Below are 20464 nucleotides of genomic sequence, written 5' to 3'. Positions count from 1 at the left end.
TCATAAATCATTCCTCTAACTCCTCTGCTATTAGATTTTTTTCTATTTTGGGGTGTTTTTTTGGACGAGGGGGTCAGCTCTTCATTGCCGTGCATCTGAGCACTTTCAATAGGAAGGGGCAGATACAACAACGATCTAGGAGTTGTATGTGAGTTAGGATGAGATAGAAAGTTGTATAACAGGCAAGAAGAGAGATGGGTACAGACAAAGAATTAGAATTTAGAATCTGAATATCTATAATTAAATTTAAGTTTGATCCAGTTTGATAATAACATAGCTTTATGTTATGTTGTTCAGGTGCACCATATTCACCTGGGGTTTTGTGTGCTAGCATGTCAATCATATTTTGAAGGCAGGATTGGGAAGGTATGATAAATTCTCACTAGAATTTTGATCACTGTTGAGTATTTTAAAATTCTCTTAAGTAGATTGTATAGTAACTTAGAAAGTTGCATTATCTAAAAATCATCTAGGATATCTATTAATAGCTAAGAAATTCTTTTTTTTTTTGGGTCCAGTCGTGGGGCCTGAACTCTGGGCCTGGGCGCTGTCCCTCAGCTCTTCAGCTCAAGGCTAGCGCTCTGCCACTTGAGCCACAGCGCCACTTCCGGCTTTTTTCTTTTTTTTTTTTTTTTGTCGGCCGTGGGGCTTGAACTCTGGGCCTGGGCGCTGTCCCTCAGCTCTTCAGCTCAAGGCAAGCCCTCTACCACTTGAGCTACAGCGCCACTTCCGGTTTTCTGGTGGTTTATTGGAGATAGGAGTCTCACGGTCTCTCCTGCCTGGGCTGGCTTTGAACCGCGATCCTCAGATCTCAGCCTCCTGAGTAGCTAGGATTACAGGCGTGAGCCACCAGAGCCTGGCTACCGGCTTTTTTCTTATGTGGTGCTGAGGAATCGAACCCAGGGCCTCGAGCATGCAAGGCAAGTGCTCTACCACTGAGCCACCTTCCCAGCCCAAGCTAAGAAATTCTTTAGTTGAAATTGAGTATAAAACAGTTTGAACACAAAGCCTAGAAGGAAGCTCTTCTGAGTTCTGCAGGGTACATTGATGACTTTGGAACAGATAATTGGAATGTAAAAAGTTAAATTTGAACTTGAATAGTTCTGGTTATGGTCAAATGGCACAGTGAACTTACATAAAAAGAACAGAAGAAGAAGAAAACTACAAGCCGGGCACTGGTGGCTCATACCTTTAGTCCTAGCTACTTAGGAGGCTGAGATCTCAGAATTATGGTTTGAAGGTAGCCAGGGTAGAAAGAGTTCCCATGAAATTCTTATTCCTAATTAACCATTCAAAAACCAGAAGTAGGGCTGTGTCTCAAAGTGGTAGAACGCTAAACTTGAGTAAAAGAGCTCAGGGACAGTGCTTAGGCCCTGAGTCAAAAAGCCCCACAACCTACACAAAAAACAAAGGAAAAGAAAAATACAGTGCTGTGAAAATATTTAAGTGAAAGGAAAAAAATCCTAGTGAGTATTTGGGATGAAATGTTATGTTTAAATTCAGTAAGCTGGGCTGGGAAGGTGGCTCAGTGGTAGAGCGCTTGCCTTGCATGCCTGAGGCCCTGGGTTCGATTCCTCAGCACCACATAAGCAAAAAGAAAAAAGCCGGAAGTGGTGATGTGGCTCAAGTGGTAGAGTGCTAGCCTTGAGCTGAAGAGCTGAGGGACAGCGCCCAGGCCCAGAGTTCAGGCCCCACGACCGGACCGCCCCCCCCCCCCCAAAAAAAAACCAAAAAAATAAAAAAATAAATTCAGTAAGCTGGCCAGGTGCTGGTAGCTCACACCTGTAATCCTAGCTACTCAGGAGGCTGAGAGTTGAGGATCGCAGTTCAAAGTCAAATCAGGCAGGTAAGTCCGTGAGTCTTATCTCCAGCTAGCCACCAGAAAAACAGGAAGTGGTGGTGTGGTTCAAGAGGTAGAGTGCTAGCCTAGAACTGAAGACCTCAGGGACAGTACCCAGACCCAGAGTTCAAGCCCCAGGACCAAAACAAAACACAATTCAATAAGCTGGTGGCTCATACCTATAATCCTAGCTATTCAGGAAGCTGAGATCTGAAGATTATAGTTTGAAGCCAGTCCAGGCAAAAGTCTGTGAGACTTAGCTCCAATAAACTACTCACAAAAAGCCAGAAGTCGCACTGTGACTCAAGTGGTAGAGCACTAACCTTGAACCAAAGAAGCTGAAGGATAGCATCCAGGCTGAGTTCAAGCCTCAGGACTAGCCAAAAGAAAAAAAATAATAAACAAAAAAATTAATTCAATAAAATATGTAAACAACATAGCTTATTTCCATCTTGTTTTCAGACATTCTTACTATTTATTGCTTATATTAAATGTACATATCAGTAATATGTACTGTTTATATAAATAATATGTGCTAGTTATTTTATAAATGTAAAATTAACTTGAATGATATAGTTCCTTAACAAGAACAGAGTTAATTTGAGACATGAAACACAAAATATTCTTAAAAGTTTCAACAATATTACCAAAAATTCATCTGAATTGAAGAAAGAAATAGATGAAATGGAAATGGAAATTAATTCTTTAAACAAGGTATGTATTTTGTTACATATTTCTAATGCATGGACTAGTGTTTATGTTAAAATATTTTTAAAATCCTGTTGTAAGGAATTACAAATATAGAGAAAGGTCAGTGCATTTGTCTCAAATTACTTTTGAAGCAAAATATATTTTGGGTATTGAAATATATATATTATGAAAATATATTTTGTTTTGATCCTTTTTACAACTTGCTTACACTTTACAACTTGAACCACAGGTTACTTCTGGCTTTTTGTAATTTGTTGGAGATAAGAGTCTCAAGGACTCTCCTGCCCAGTCTATGCTTCATATCCTCATATATTAGCTTCCTGAGTATCTAGGATTATAGGCATGAGCCACCAGCACCTAGCAGGTATTAAATATACTCTAACTCCGAGTTTTAAGGAATAGTTCGGCTTTCTTTAGGGTCTGAGGAAGATGAGGAAAAACAACAAAATGTAGATTAGTTACAGGAACTTATTTTGTGGTGTTTGTGTGTGTATGTACGCACGCGTGCATGAGTCAGACCTAGGGCCCTCTTGCATGTTAGGAAAGTTCTCTACTTCTGAGAATAGTTCCAGACCTACAATACCAATTTAAAGGCATTGAAAAGGCAACTGTGGCTGGGTGCCAGTGTTCACGCCTGTCATCCTAGCTACTCAGGAGGCTGAGATCTGAGGTTGCAGTTCAAAGCCAGCCAGGGCAGGAAAGTCCATGAGACTCTTATCTCCAATTAATCACCAGGAAACTGGAAGTGGCGCTGTGGCTCAAGTGATGAGTGCAGGCATTGAGTGAAGAGCTCAGGGACAGCACCCAGGCCCAGAGTTCAAGCCCTGTGACTGACTGATTAAAAAAAAGGGCAACTATGCTTTCTTTTTTTTCTTTTCTTTTTTTCTTTTTTCTTTGCTGGTCTGGGCCTGAACTCTGGGCCTGGGCACTGTCCCTCAGCTCTTCAGCTCAAGGCTAGTGCTCTACCACTTGAGCCATAGCGCCACTTCCGGCTTTTTTTCTTTTTGCTTATGTGGTGCTTAGGAATCCAACCCAGGGCCTCACGCATGCAAGGCAAGTGCTCTACCACTGAGCCACCTTCCCAGCCTCTATTTTTATTATCTTTTAGTCAGTATACAGAGGGGTTGCACTTCAAAAAAGGGAACAAGAGCTGGGTGCTGGTGGCTCATGCCCATAATTGTACCTACTCAGAAGGTTGATATTTGAGTACTTTGGTTCACAATCAGTCTGGGTGGAAAAATCTGTGAGATTCTTTAACCACTTTAAAGCCAGAAGGAGGTCTGGTTCAAGTGGTGAGAGTTATGAGCCTTAAGTAGAATAAACCAAGCAAGAGTTCAAGGCCTTGAGTTCAATCCCCAGAACCAGTACAAATAATAAGGGGATGAGGGAAGAATTGTAAGTAGTTTTAAATTTTTAATCTTAAAAATATAATTCTGCAATTATAATGTTTAAAGAGCTAGGATAGGAATAGTTTAACCTATTTTTTGTAATAATTATTGGTGTCATTTATTTAGTTGTGGCTTTAATTAGCATAGGTTCAAGAACCCATCAAAGCTATGTCTCAATTTTGAGGAAAATTTGAATATAGTACCTAATTTTTATTTTTTTTGAAAATTATGTTAAAGTTAATATATATTAGCCAGGCTTGGTGATTCATACCTGTGTCCTAGTTACTTGGGAGGCTAAGATCAGCATTGCAGTTCAATGCCAGCGCTAGTAAAAAGTTCATGAGATTCCTGCCTGGACATGGTGATGCATACTTGTTATCTAAGCTAATGAGGAAGCATACGCAGGAAGATCACAGTAGAAGCTGGCCTGGGAGAGAAATGAGACCCTATTTGAAAAGTAGGAAATGCGAAAGAACTGGAGGTATGGCTCTTTGCCTGGCAAGTACAAGACCCTGAGTTCAAACCCTAGTTTTGTGTCTCCCCAAAAGATTATATGTTATTAATAGATAACAGTAACAGTAACATAACTTTATTTCATTTTATTTTTGCCATATTGGGGAAGCACTTGTGTTTGAGCTTTCTAGAAAGTGCTTTATCTGTTGAGCAACAATCTTAGCTGTTTTGTTGATATATTCACTTTCTGAGACAGTGTCTCATAACTTGCCCCTGCTCACCCTGAACTTGTGATCTTCCTATCTCTACCCCTTAAGTAGCTGGAATTATATATATTTACCACCATATCCAGCATAACATAATTTTAGTAAAGAGATTAAAATAGATTTTATTTCTCTTAAAATATGTAGTGACTGGGCTGGGAAGTTGGCTCAGTGGTAGAGCGCTTGCCTTGCATGCCTGAGGCCCTGGGTTCGATTCCTCAGCACCACATAAGCAAAAAGAAAAAAGCTAGAAGTGGTGCTGTGGCTCAAGTGGTAGAGCGCTAGCCTTGAGCTGAAGAGCTGAGGGACAGCGCCCAGGCCAAGAGTTCAGGCCCCATGACCGGACCCCCCCCCAAAAAAAAATATGTAGTGACTATGTCCATATGTAAAGAGTCAGTGTCTACTTCGCTCATAACAACTTTTTGTTATATTTTTAGCAGCAGCAATGACCTGGCATATGTTAGGCAGATTTTCTACCACTTGAGTCATGCCCCCAGCCTTTTGTGCTTTTGATGTTTATTGCACAGGGTTTTGAGTTAATTACCTGGATTATGATGCTCCTATTTACATTTTCTGCCCCTCTGAACAACAGCTACTGGTTGAGATGGGGTCTTGTAAGTGTTTTTGCCTGGGCTGGTCTCAAACTGTGATACTCCTATGATCTGTCTCCTAAACATCCTCTCTTCTCCTCTTCCTCCAGAACCTTCTCTTTCTCTTCCTCATGTCCTTCCTCTGCCTACTCCTCATTTTTTTTTGTTAGTACTAGTCTTAAGGGTTTGAACTCAGGGTCTGGGCACTGTCCCTGAGTTTTTGTGCTCAAGGCTAGAGCTCTACCAGTTGAGCCACAGGATCCACTTCTGGCTTTTGCTGTTAGTTGGAAATAAGAATCTTATGGATTTTTCCTGATTATGTTGCCTTCAAACCACAGTCTTCAAATCTCAGCCTACTGAATGACCATGATTATAGGCATGAGCCACTGGTGCCCAGCTTCCTGCTCTTTTAAGTATAGAAGTTCCTTGAAATCTACCATGTGCTAATTTAGTGTTGAGAAAAATATAAAGAGGGCCTGGCATTGGTGGCTCACGCCTGTAATCCTAGCTAAACAAGAGGCTGAGATCTGATGATCATGGTTTGAAGCCAGCCCAGGCAGAAAAAGTCCATGAGACTCTTATTTCCAATAAACAACTCAGAAAAAGCTGGAAGCTCTGGCTGTGGCTTAAGTGATAGAATGCTAGACTTGGGAAAAAGAATCTCAAGGATAGCACACAAGCCCTGAGTTCAAGACCCAGGACTGGCACAAAAAATTTAAAAATACATATGTAAAGAGGTATTGTTTAATATTTATTTTTACTCTTAATAACTTTCAGTAAAAGCGAATACTACAAAAATGCAAATCTGATTTCACAGGAAAAAATTATATCCACTAGTTAAGAAAAACATATATCCCTATTGCTTTGTAGGTAATTACTTTGTTTTGCTTTCCCACTTTTCTTTTTAGCAAATTGCACGACTTTATGAAACTAAGAATCTTTCAGAAACTTTGGAAGAAAATAACAAAAATATAGAAAAGAGAAAAGAATTGAAAGAAAGGTATGGATCTTATGTAAACAGATAATTCTGCATCTAAAAGTATCTTTCTGTTAAGTCTGTTCAAATATAATTTTGTGCAGGATATTTTTCTATTATTTTCTTATAAAATTAATTTAATTTTGAGTAATTTAGTTATGCACAGATATTATTAGAATATTCTTATTAGTAATAAGAAGGATATTATATTGAGAGAAATTGGGCTGAAGCAGCAGCACTTGTGTATTCTATAATCTCTCAACTATATAGTTTATCCAGTTCTCTGTGACAAATCATCAGTAGTAGTAAACATGAAACAATGCTAGGAACAGTAATGTATTCACTTATTTATCATCCTGTCACCTGCTTGACATACAAAGAGTAAAGATGAACTTCCAGTACACTTCTGTGTATTTGGGCATCATGTTTTTTCTTGTCCTTTGTTGTAATGGTAAGACTGTAAACATCATTGATGAAGGCTTTAAGAAGACATTTTTTTTTTACCTGTTATTGTACAACAGAAAGAGAGACATATTACTATTGTTGTTTCTAATAAACATTCCATTTTTTTCTGCCCATATCCTTTTAGTTGTTGTTTGTAAATTCCTTTCCACTGCCTTTATCCTGATTTTTCAACACATTTCCCTTTTGAGTTAATTTCCCTGATCTCTTGTTTGGATTTGTTCTTTTCTTGGTCCCCAAGCTCCACATATCACACCATGGCAGGGTGGTTTTAATTTATAATGAAATTGGTTGGAAAAATAAGCAAATGTACAAAATTTTATTTACTCACATTTTAATATTATATAAACCCTGTATTGAAAAGAACTGATCTAAACACCTGGTCATTTTTTTCTTAATAGATAATAGTTTCCCTTTATCCATAGTTTTGTTTTCTATTTCACCTACTTGTGGAAAACTGTGGTCCAAAAATATTAAATGGGAAATTTCAGAAATAAATTTCACATGAGTAGTATGATAAAATTCAATGCATCTTTATTCTACTGGGGATATGAGTCTTCTCTTTGTGCAGTATATCTATGTTGTATATACCACTTACCTTTTAATCGCTTTATATTAAGTTGGCCATTGTGGTATCATTGTGCTACATTCAAATGACCCTTATATTTCAAAATGGCCCTAAGTAGAAAAATAGTGATGCTTATAATTTAGATTCTTCCATTAGAAAGCTATAAAGTACTTTTCTTTAATTAAATAGGTCAGAGTTTTCAATTAAGAAAACAGTCATATTCTTAGGTTGCTAAAATATTTTAATAAGAATGAATCTTCTGTCTGCCCAGTTGTGAAGAAGGAAAAAGAAATTTCATGGCCAGGCTCCAGTGGCTCACACCTGTAATCCTAGCTACTGGCTGAGTGAAGCCAGTCCAGGCAGAAAAAACTATGAGACTCTTCATCTTCAGTTAACCACCAGGAAACTGGAAGTGGCACTGTAGCTCTTAAGTGGTAGAGTGCTACCCTTCAGCAAAAATGCTCAGGGACAGTGCCCAGGCCCTGAGTTCAAGCCCATGACCAAAAAAAAAGAAATTCATGCTAGTTTTTCTATTATACTTCACATTGCAAAAGTTGTAGCACAATGTGTACTGAGTACTTAGCTAAGAAGGAAGAGACATTAAATTTGTGTATTATATATAAGAATATATATGAAAAACATGTAACTGGGAGAGAGTGAGGGAAAGGGTGATGCTGTCCAAAAAGACATGGCCTCATTACCTGACTTATGTAACTATAATCCTTCTGTACAATACCTTTATACTAGCAATTACAAATTTTAAATAAAAATAAACAGATATAGAGAGGGAGGAAGAGAGAAAGAGAGAAGGAATGAGAAGTGGGAAGAGAAGGAGATGACAAAGGGAGATACAGCTGTGGTTACAGCTATCCACTAGGGATCTTGAACTGTATCCCCTGCTGATAGAGAGGTGTGATGTATTTTAACAGTGTTTATTCTAGTTCTCTGATTTAAGAAAACTCAAAACTATTCTTCTAGCAACCCCCCCAAACATTTATGATTGTAATACTCATTTAAAGATTTATATATTCATGTTAGCTAATTTGCTTCTAGTTTTTTTTTAATTTGAAGTAATCTGAAATATAAGATGATATTTATGATTAATGTTTTCATTTAACAGGTTTCTGATCTGTTTAAAACATCTTTTAAAACTGGGTATATTAGGCTGGGAAGTTGGCTCAGTGGTAGAGCACTTGCCTTGCATGCCTGAGGCCCTGGGTTCGATTCCTCAGCACCACATAAGCAAAAAAGAAAAAACCCAGAAGTGGGGCTGTGACTCAAGTGGTAGAGCGCTAGCCTTGAGCTAAAGAGCTGAAGGACAGCACCTAGGCCCAGAGTTCAGGCCCCACGACCGGACCCAAAAAGAAAAACAAAAAAAAACTGGGTATATTCTAAAAATAAAAAGTTATACTGAGCACTGGACTTAATTAGGTAAAGTGTATTTAGCATTGGCACTATTACCAAGTAATTAAATAATATTGAGCAAGTCTGTTAAATTTTTTGGAACTCAGTTCATTATCTGCAAATATAAAGAGTTTTTAACTATATAAAACCTAAATATTCCTTCTAGATTTTTTTTTGTCAGTCTTTGGTCCTGAACTCTTGGCCTGGGCACTGTCCCTCAGCTCTTCAGCTCAAGGCTAGTGCTGTACCACTTGAGCCACAGCACCACTTCCTTTTCTGTTTATGGGTGCTGAGGAAACGAACTCAGGGCCTCATGCATGCTAGGCAAGCATTCTCCCTTGGGCCAGCTTCCCAGCCCTTCCTTCTAGATTTAAAATATATTAATATTTACTTGGCTAATATCGAATACAATCCACTTTTCTCTTTAGAGTTTTTGAAAAAGATGAACATGTGCTTGTATTGAACAACCCTCCACAAAGCAGTCAATTATTTCTTCCCTATGAAGCTCAGAAATTACTAAGACCAATAAAGATACATTCTTCAAGACCAAGAGTTACAGGTACAGAATTGTTTCTTATTTAAAAACTTTATTTTCCTTTGCAAACACTGAAGAAATCAAAATGACTTTTAGTTATCATTTGGTATAAGCAAGAAAACAGTTCTGGGATCTGTAGACTCAGGAAAGTACTATTGTGAATAGTTCTGAGAGCAAATAAGATCTGAACTTCACATCTGTCTTTTCTTTTAGAAAGAAATTATTTTCAGATACATTAAAATGAGTCAACAATTGTATATGAAAATTAAGGGAAGGAGTGGGTTGAAGTGGGAGGAAGGGGGTGAGAATATTGAAGGGGATGATGTTGATCAAGATGAACATTGTATTAATGGGCTTAGTGTAGAGTGTTTCCCTAGCATGCATGAAGTTCTGGGTTCAATTTTTTAATAGCACATACACAGAAAAAGCCAATAGTGTCTCTGTGGCTCAAGTGGTAGAGAGCTAGCCTTGAGCGAAAGAAGCTCAGGGACAGGTCCCAGGCCCTGAGTTTATGCCCCAGGAAAAAAAATGCATTGTATTCATAAACTGCTCTGTTAAATGGCGTCTTCTTTGTGCAATGACTTAAGACAATGAAGAAATTTTGAAAGTGTTCTGGTTTGATAGCAGTCAGAGGAGGATAAATAAATATACACATTTTAGTTGAGATATTGTATATTATCAGTATGTGTGATTTAAGTGGGAGTTAATACTATTAACTTGTGTTAATAGTATTTGTAACTTGGCCACCAAAATATGAGAATCATCTTTCATTCCAGTTGGTCTCCAGATTAGATTAACTACATTGTGTTAGACTGACTACATTAGCTGTTTTATTTGTTCCATATCATTAGTATCACTACTCTTATCTTCTTTGGTTATTCATTAAAATGATGTAGTTTTTTTCATTTAGTCTTTTCACACTAATAGTTGTAATAACTAATATACATTTAATGAATTAAGAGTTTTAAATAAGGGGCTGGGAAGGTGGCTCAGTGGTAGAGCGCATGCCTTGCATGCCAGAGGCCCTGGGTTCAATTCCTCAGCACCACATAAGCAAAAAGAAAAAAGCCGGAGGTGGTGCTGTGGCTCAGTGATAGAGCACTAGCCTTGAGCTGAAGAGCTGAGGGACAGCATCCAGGCCCAGAGTTCAGGCCCCATGACCGGACCCAAAAAAAAAAAAAGAGTTTTAAATAATTTTAATTCTGAATCTTAGATACCTATTTAGACCTGAGTTTCTTTTTTTAAACATTTTTTATTATAATATCTTGAAGTAGTTGTACAAAGAAGTTCCCATTCTACAAAACAGTATATGAATACAAAGTGTCTGACAACATTGTCACCCATCGCTCCTAACCCATCCCTTTTCTCACTTTTCTTTTAAAATTGAGATTAGATTACATAAATTTCACATATTTCACAGTATAGAGGAATAGCGATACTTAAAGACACAAATACATTTTAACCTTCAAAAGGCAAATAGTCATTATCATAGTCTATAAAGTTTGTGAATTCTATGAGCTTTGACAATACAAATGATTTCTTCCACATCGGGTGATATTTAGATTTCTTTCCTTTTGCTTAGTGTAGGCTGTTCCCTCTTTCCCTCTCATTCCTCCCTTCCCATCTCTGTCTTTGGGTTGCTTAGTTCTTTTTCTTCTATGTCCAGTGCAGCTGATGGTTCCCTTTGTTGTATGTTGTTCCGTTTCCCACTTATTCTATGTCTTCCTCCTGGCTTCCCTCCTTTGCGTGCATATATCTACCATATATATGGTCAAGAACATGGAGTCATTTAGTAATGATATGACAAAATGAGTGGCTGCCCTTTGTTTCTTGAGTCTTGTTTACTTTGCCATATCTTCTTGGATTTTGGCTGTAGTGTCCATGTATCAGGGAGACGTTGTGCCATTTGTCTCTTTGTTCTTGGCTTACCTCACTCAAAATAGTTTGCTCTAGTTCCATCCATTTCCCTGCAAATGCCATTATGTTGTCCTTTCTAATGGCTGCATAATATTCTATTGTATATAGGTACCTCAGTTTTTGAATCCACTTATCAGTAGTGGGGCATTTGGGTTGTTCCAAGATCTTGGCTATTGTGAACAGTGTTGCAATAAACATGGAGGTGCATGTGCCTTTGTGTACTGGTTCCTGTTGTTCAGGGTAGATGCCTTGGAGTGGTATGACTGGGTCATAAGGGAGGTCAATAGTTAGTTTTCTGAGGTACCTCCAGATTGCTTTCCAAAGTGGTTGTATTAGAATACATTCCCACCAGCAATGCAGTAGAGTCATCTTTCTCTGCATCCCCTCCAGAATTTGTCATTGGTTGAATGTAGGATGTGGGCCATTCTGACTGGGGTAAGGTGGTATCTCAGGGTTGTTTTTATTTGCATTTCTTTTACAGCCAGGGATGATGAACATTTCCTCATGTGTTTCTTTGCCATTTTTATCTCTTCTTCTGGGAAGTCTCTCTTTAGCTCCCTTGCCCATTTCATAATTGGTTTGTTAGATTTGTGAGGGGTTAGTTTCTTGAGTTCCCTGTATGTAATGGATATTAGACACTTGTCTGATATATTGCTGGTAAATATTTTTTCCCAAATAGTTGGTTTTCTTTCTAGTTTGGTTACTATTTCTTTATCTGTGCAGAAACTTTTTATTTTAAGGTAATCCCATCTATCAAGTCTCTCTCCAATTTGTTGTGACCCTGGGACTCCATTCAGGAAGTTCCTGCCTGTACCTATAAGTTTAAGTGTCTTTCCTACTCTGTCCTGCAGTAGTTTCAGAATATCAGGTTTGATGTTAAGGTCTTTCATCCATTTTGAGTTGATGTTAGTACATGGTGACAGGCTAGGGTCAACTTTTAGATTTCTTGGCCACCCAGTTTTCCCAGCACCAGTAGTTGAAGAGGTTATGATTCTTCCACTGTATGTCTTTGGCTCCTTTGTCAAATATCAACTGTCACATACGGGGCTTTATTTCTGGGTCCTCTAATCTGTTCCATTGGTCTTGAGGTCTCTTTTTGTGCCAGTACCAAGCTGCCTTTGTTATTATGGCTCTATAGTAGAGTTTGAAATTCAGTATTGTGATCCTTCCTGCATTCTTTCTTTTGCCTAGAATTGCTTTGGCTATTCTAGGTCTTGTTGTTCCATATGCATTTTTGGACTGTTTTCTCTATTTCAGTAAAGTACATCATTGGGATTTTAATGGGAATTACATTGAATGTTTATATCAATTTTGGCAGTATGGTTATTTTTACTATATTCTGTCTATCCAGGAACATGGGAGGTCTTTCCATTTCTTGGTATTTTCTATGATTCCTTTTTTTAAGGGTTTTATAGTTTTCATGAAGTAGACCCTTTACATCTTTGGTTAGGTTAATTCCTAGATACTTTTTTTTTGAGATTATTGTGAATGGGGTTTTTTCCTTGATTTCCCTTTCTGCTTGTACATTGTTGCTGTACAGAAAGGCGACTGATTTTTGTGGGTTAATTTTATATCCTGCTACTTCGTTGAAGTGGTTTATAAGCTCTAAGAGTTTGGGGATGGACCTTTTGGGATCGTTAAGATATAAAATCATGTCATCTGCAAAAAAGAGATAGTTTAACTTCTTCCTCCCCTATGCGGATCCCTTTAATGTCTTTTTCTTGCCTATTGCTCTGGCTAAGGATTCCAGAACTTTATAAAAGAGGAGTGGAGGAAGTGGGCATCCTTGCCTTGTTCCTGTTTTTAGGGGAATTGGTTGTAGTTTTAGACCTGATTTTCTAAGGTACAAATTTAGATTAAATGTTAGAGATAAAGGCTGGGGTATAGGCTCAGTGGAAGAATGCGAGCTTAGCATCTTATTCTCACCACTAAAAATGAAGAAAGAAAAAGGGAGGGAGGGAGGGAAAAACTGGAGGAAAAGATGGAAGGGTGGTTGGAGATCATGTTTGATTCTGTCTTCCAGAATTAGATGAAGAAGAAAATGCCATCAAACAGTCAAAGATTGCCAGTGCTGACTTCAGACAAAAAGAAAATGATATCCAGGTAGGTTTTATTTTTTAACAGCACAGATGTTTGCTTTCATTATATGAAATAATGAACATTCTGCATTTGGAATACAGAGGTTGAATGTCTGTTAATTAAATCTTTCATTAGTATAACCTCAGGGTCTAAAATTTTAAATTTTCTTTTTGGTTGGTTGTGGGGCTTGAACTCTGGGCCTTGACGCTATCCCTCAGCTCTTCAGATCAAGGCGAGCACTCTACCATTTGAACCACAGTATCACTTCCGGTTTTTTTATAGTTTATTTGAGATAAAAGTCTCACAGTTTTCCTGCCCAGGCTGGCTTTGAATCACAATTCTCTGATTTCAGCCTCCTGAGTAGCTAGGATTACAGGCATGAGCCACCAATGCTCAGCTTAAAATATTAACGTCAGTATTCTAAACATATACTGTAACAAGTCCATTAAAGTAAGAAAAAACGATACTTTAAAATACCAAACCCTGACATGATAACCTATACACAACTCTAGCTATTCACACACAAACAGTCAGACTAGAGGATACCAGTAGGTGCGGAACCCAAAGGCAAAACGCCCCTAAACTTTTAAAATACTACTTATTGAAAGGAATTCCAGGAAACGGAAACATGGGTTGTTTATATTAGTGGTGGTGTTTGTGTGTGCTTCTTTTTTCTTTGTTTCCCCTTCTGCTTTTTTTTTTTGTGGGGGGGAGGGTGGGAAATGTGGGATACAGAAAAGGAGGGAGGAAAGATGACAAATGCAATCATGATATTCAGTATACACTAGGTGGAATATTGGAAAATGAGCTATTCACCTTGTGAGCAGGGACAGGAGGGCAAAACTGGGGGAAACTGAAGGAAGGGTGAAATTGTTCAAAAGAGAAATGTATGTATTACCTGAATTGTGAAATGGTAATCCTTCTGTATAATACCTTAATAAAAACAATAAAATAATAAAAAAAATTGCCAAGTCCTGTGCCTAGTAGGCCAGAAACTTAGAAAAATCTCTGAAATAATGGCCGGGAGCTGGTGGCTCACACCTGTAATCAGGAGGCTGAGATCTGAGGATCGCAGTTCAAAGCCAGCCCGGGAACTATGAGACTCTTATCTCTAATAAACCACTCAGAAAACCAGAAGTGATGCTGTGGCTCAAGAGGTGTAGCGCTCACCCTGAGCTGAAGAGCTGAGGGACAGCGCTCAGGCCCAGAGTCCAAGCCCCAGACTGACAAAAAAAAAAATCTCTGAAATAAGAAAGAAGGATTGATTTGAAGAAGGATATTATCTCCTGGTATATGCATTTTTCACAACGGAGAGATCCAGGAACAATGATTAGGGTAATTGGTTAGGTTACTTCAGTAGACTAGTTAATCATTGTTTCTTCCATATCCATTCTGCTTTTAGTCTGGTATGAGCAGTGGGATGACTTTCTTCAGGTGGAAGCAATGAGTTTAAGTGAGAAAGACAAGTTGGTTACTTCTTGATACTTGTGAACTACAAGGAATTTACCACCAGAAAGCTAATTACTGATTTTGCACATCATTGTTTCCCTTTGTTCTCCCTGAAAACAGTTCAGAGGGAAATTTTTGATGAAAAATATAATTGTCATTCCATCAGTTCACAGTTAATAATATAACTAAGTGGTAAAGATAACTAAGATAATTAATGAAATTTATGTCTAAGTAAATATTAAATATAAAATCTAAAATTCTGGTACTAAAAGTCCTGATTATGTCAGTTTGAAGTGAGGAAAGAAGATAAAAGAAGAAAACAATTTATTTAAACTATTTTTGTGGTGTGTTGGATGGAGCTGGGAATGGAGACAGGGAGAATGCTTGAATAATGATTAATTTTATATGTTGGTGGAAAAATGCAAAGATTTGAACATGTATTAAATATTTAAGGGTAACCATCAAAAGAGAAAAGGAAGGCATAAAATTTTAAGACAGTAAAAAAATAAAGCAAGTTAGTCAATAAGAGATAGACGATTGGGGGAGGGAGAACAGAGACGCTATAAAGCATTTAAATAGAAAACAAGGCTAGATATATTTCTGAACCATAAATATGTGATTCAGTTAGTACCATCTTTAAAATATCCTTATCTTTTTCACTTAAGGCTGGCACTCTACCTCTCTAGCTAAGTAGCTAGGATTACAGGTGTGAGCCACTGGTGCCCAGCTACATATATTTTTATATTTAAAAAATTATTTTTGTTGGTTGTAGAGCTTGAACTAGGAGATGGGTACTATCTCTGAGCTCTTTTGCTCAAGGCTAGTGCTCTACTACCTTGAGCCACCGCACTACTTCCAGTTTTCTGGTGATTAATTAGAGATAAATGTTTCATGGACTTTCTTGCCCTTTCTTGTTTTTAACCATGATCCTCAGATCTCAGTCTCCTGAGAAGCTAGGATTACAGGTGTGAGCCATCAGCACCCAGCTATTTCTTAAATATTAGTAAAGCACAGTATGGTTCTGGAAAAGACAAATTGATCAATTGGCAATGTCAAAACAAAAAGCCTGTACAACAAAAGACACTAGAGTAGTTAAAATATGACAGTATGAGCCAGGTGCCGGTGGCTCATGCCTGTAATTCTAGCTACTCAGGAGGCTGAGATCTGAGGATAGCTGTTCAAAGCCAGCCAGGGCAAGAAAAGTCCATGAGACCCTTATCTTCAATAAACCACTCAGAAAACCAGAAGTGGCACTGTGGCTCCAGTGGTTGAGCTCCAGCCTAGAGCTGAAGAGCTGAGGGACAGTGCCCAGGCCCAGAGTTCAAGCTCCGTGACCCAAAAAACAAAAAAAAAACCATATAGTGATTCTTAAAATTTATGGAGACAATAAAAGTGAAGCTAGAAACTTTTAAACAATTTATGTTATCATTTCATTGATCAGAACATAGTCAGAAGACTATCTCTGTCTTCAGATGTTGAGAAATACAGAGTTTATAAGAAGGCAAATAACAGAAAAGAAATGGGGTCTCTGAAATAAAAAGATTCTTTCTTTCTTTTCTTTAAAAAAATTTTTTTATTGTGAAAATACTGTACAGAGGGGTTACAGTTACATGGGCAAGGTAATGAGTACATTTCTTATCAAGCTTTGTTGCCTCCTCCTTTGTTTCCCCTTCTATCCCTTCCCATCTCCCACCCCCTAACACCTCTAACCCCCTACCGCCCTATAAAAAGATTCTTGACTACAGGAGTATATCTACTTTCATTTATAAGATAACCAACATTCAAAAATCTCAGTACAACTTTGTGAGATTAAGATTTGTGGGTGTGTGTGTAATTTGTTACAACTATTTTGTAGGACTGATTCACCATATTTATTAGTAATAAAATACATATAACAAGCAAGCTTACTACTTGGTTCTAAACTTTGTCAGGGAGTCAGATACAAAAATGTATTGCTTAAAACATACATCAAACCAATAACTGAAATTGTTCTTTAAAGGAGACTGACACATTATAAAAGCACAATAAAATGATAGATTACATTACTCTGTTTAACAAAAATAATAAAGATGAACTTTACTTTTAAAACAAAGATCCTTACATTTTGAGTCTATTAACAAAAAAAATTGGGGATTGTTCAAAATGAGTCACTCAGGAAAAATGAAAGGCTTGAAACAATAAAGTGATGTTTTAAACAATATTAAAGTAAAATTAAAAATGAAATCTTAGTTCTTTCATATATACATATAAAAGAAAGTTCAGGCTTTGTTTTCCTTTCCTGTATTCAGATTGAGAGATTATAAAGGAAGGAAGACTATAGAAATCAGACTGGACCAGATGAAATTACATCTTTTCCAATTTTCTGGGAGGTAGAGATAAAGATTGTAGTTTGAGGCTAACCTCAGCAAAAAGTTAGCAAGACGCCATCTCAGCCACAGATGAAGTGATTAATTGTGTTCACACCCGTCATCCCAGCTATGTGGGAGGTATAAGTAGGAAGACTTAGGTTTCCATTCACCTAGGCAAAAACCATGATATTCTATTTGAAAAATGAAATCAAGTAATCATTTGAGAAAACATCTACTTGATTAGTCATGAATATGGACAGGATAAAAATTTTAAAGCATTACCTTAAATGTAGAAATTTTGCCCCAAATGGTTATCATATTTTTTAAAAAGATCAAATTCTAGCCTGGTACCGGTGACCCACACCAGTAATCCTAGCTACTTAAGAGGCTGAGATCCGAGATCACAGTTCAAAGCCAGCCTGGGCAGTAAAGTCTTGAGACTATCTCCAGTTAATCACCAGAAAATTCAAGTAGCACTGTGGCTCAAAGTGGTAGAGCACTAGCCTTGAGCAAAAGACCTCTGGGATAGTGCCCCACAACTGACAAAAAAGAAAACAAAACCCATCACATTCTGAGTCTTTTTCTGTTGCTCTTGTTAGTGTTGGGCTTGGACATCGGGACCATGTGCTTATTAGGCAGGCACTCTACCTCTTAAGTCACATCCTTTTGCTTTCAGTTATTTTAAATTATTGTTATTTTTTTTTGTATGTGTGTATGTGTGCTGGTCTTGGAGTTTGAACTTTGGACCTTGGGCACTGTCCCAAGGTCAAGGCTAGCAATCTGCTACTTGAGCCACCGCTCTACTTCTGGCCTTTTGGTGATTACTTGGAAATAAGAATTTCACGGATTTTCCTACCTAGACTTGCTATGAACCAAGATCCTCAGATCTCATCCTCCCAAGTAGTTAGGATTACAGGTATGAGCTACCTGCATCCAGCTGTTTTTATTATTATTATAAGATAGTCTTCCATTTTGGCCTGGGGCCAGGCTGTAGCTTGAAGCTCTTACCTGTGCCTTTCATGCAGGTAAAACTACCGGCATCTGCCACCACATCCAGTCTGTTGGCTGAGTTGGGTATCTTGCTAACTTTTTTGGCAGGACTGACCTCTTAGAACAATCTTTTCAATCTCTACCTTCCAAGTAGGTGTAATTACAGATGTATACCACTATTCCTGGCTAGCCTGAGAGTCTCTTTTTGTTTCTCCGTATTTACTTTGTTTTGAGTGTAGTAGTTTTAGTAAATATTTGTAGTTGTTGATGTTGATAATGATTGATGATGATAGGGGAGTGAAATGTTAATCTGAGACAGCTCTGAGCAGTTTATGGCATATGCTTATTGTTTTATATAGCCAATTATAATGCTTAATTTCTTGCAGGTATTTAATGACTCTGCTATGAGTGATATTACAGCTATTAAAAGTTCACAAAATTCTTTGCAATTCAGGTAACTTTTTAAAATAAAATTCTTGGGGACTAGGGATGTATCTCAGTGGTAGATCAACACAGAAAGAGAAGGAAGGAAGGAAGGAAGGGAGGGAGGGGGGAGGGAAAGGAAAGGAAAGGAAGGAGGGAAGGGGGAAAGAGGGAGGAAAGGGAGGAGAAAGGCAAAGGGGAATAGCAAGGGAAAAGGTAGGAAGGAAGCAGAAGAAGAAGGAAAAGGAAAGAAAGGGAGGGAGAGGAAGGAAAGGAAGGGGAGGGGAGGGAAGGAATGGCTAATAAATACCAACTAAGGAAATAATATAAAGTTATGCTTATTGTATTTTAGATTAAATTTACAGAAAAAAGCAAGCTGTAATCAGTGGTTTGAAAAAGAAAATACAGGCATTTCAGGTATTTGCTTTTTATATTTTTCCTAAGTAAAAGTAACTATATATATGTATACATATTATTCAAATAAATTATTTGGATATTTTTATCTTTGGTGATTGCCCACACAGGCCAAGCATTAAAGTACATGTTCTTCTAAATGCATTTCCTTGTAGGAAGTTTGGAAAACAAAAATCTAAAAGAAACAAAAATACCATCACATAGACATAGCTGATGCCCATACTTACTTGTGCATATTTTTAGTCTATACATATTTTTTCATCCTAAATTTGAATCATGTCTCATATAATTTTACATCCTTTGTGTCCCTACTTGATACACTATTGAGCTTGTTTCTCTAGGTCATTGGTTTTATTTGGAATAACTGTATAATGGTCTGTTGTGTGAATACACCATAATTTATTTAGCCATTTTCTCACATTAAATATTTGGTTGTTTCTAGAATTTTTTGCTATTATAAATAATACTATATTCTTTTGCACTAATGTTTTACCATCTTGGGCCATTTTCTCTGGATAAAATCATAGAGGGCTCATAGAATATATGTGTGCATTTGTTATCCTCAAATCAGCTAGCTATTGGGATTTTGACACATCTTTGAAAATACTTTTTTCTCTCTTCTTATGTATCTCATATGTACACCTATATGGCATATGTCTATATGTATATAAATACCTGTAAGAATATGTATATTATACATATTTGGAAATGCATTAATACATAAAATTATCCCACACATTATGCTATGTAAATATCTTCAGATCTCATTTGATTATGGACTCTTATTTTGGAAATACCTCATTCTGAAAGCATGAAAATATTGTAGATATATGTATGCATTTTCAGAATGGTCAGTTTTTTTGTTTCTGGTACTAGAACTTGAACTTAAGGCCTCCAACTCTTACTTGGCTTTTTTGCTCAAGTTTAGCACTTTACCACTTGAGCCATACCTCCACTTCTGGCTATTTTGGGGGGCAGATTGGAGGTAAATGTCATAGATGTTTTTGCCTGGACTGACTTCAAACCATGAACATCAGATCCTGCCTAACTAGGATTACAGATATGAGCCACAAGTACTTGACAGAATGGTCATAATGTATCAATATTTTTTATGGGATTCATCCAAAAAACGATGCTTTTTCCACAAAGATAGTCTCCCTACATTTTTCTCTGTAAGATGTATATTCATAACTATATATTCTAGATGTTTATATCCTTTCTATATGCCAAGCTGAAAGTACTAGACAGGAGCAATATGTAATATCTAGGAACAATACATCCTTGAAATAAAAAGTTGGAAATGTATATAAATAACATAGTTTTACCTGTTGTTGAACACGTGTGATGAAGACATATAATTATTTTGGAAAATAAAAAGATAACTTTTAGCAACCTCTATACCCACAATGTGATGAAAAACATGGAGAATAGTGATAATTGTGACTCAAAATACAAAGCTTTTCGAAAATCACATAGAGAAACAGATGCATGACTTCAGTATAGGAAAGGATTTTTAGAATCCTTTGAAGCTTTAAAAAAATTTTCACCATTAAGTAATTGTAGAAAGACTTTACATAGCCATAAGTCAGGTTATGAGTATAATGAATTTTGGTCAATGTCACCCTTCCCTTTGTTCCCCCCAGTTTTTCCTCTC

At 37.3% G+C, this 20464-nt stretch overlaps 1 protein-coding gene across 1 annotated transcript in view; it reads left to right on the top strand.

Annotated features, from left to right (window-relative positions):
* The window catches only part of CUNH14orf39 (chromosome unknown C14orf39 homolog), a 37729-nt gene that overhangs the window by 6607 nt on the left and 10658 nt on the right, over window positions 1-20464 (top strand). The window contains exons 7-12 of the mRNA XM_042682614.1: window positions 2434-2554; window positions 6154-6245; window positions 9084-9214; window positions 13131-13210; window positions 18360-18427; window positions 18749-18804. Coding sequence (XP_042538548.1) covers window positions 2434-2554; window positions 6154-6245; window positions 9084-9214; window positions 13131-13210; window positions 18360-18427; window positions 18749-18804 — 548 coding nt within the window. The remainder of the gene's footprint in view (window positions 1-2433; window positions 2555-6153; window positions 6246-9083; window positions 9215-13130; window positions 13211-18359; window positions 18428-18748; window positions 18805-20464) is intronic.

Source organism: Dipodomys spectabilis, unplaced genomic scaffold, assembly GCF_019054845.1.
Source record: "Dipodomys spectabilis isolate Male_0828 unplaced genomic scaffold, ASM1905484v1 ptg000073l, whole genome shotgun sequence".
NCBI lineage: Eukaryota > Metazoa > Chordata > Mammalia > Rodentia > Heteromyidae > Dipodomys > Dipodomys spectabilis.
This window is presented reverse-complemented; position numbering and strand designations above follow the sequence as displayed.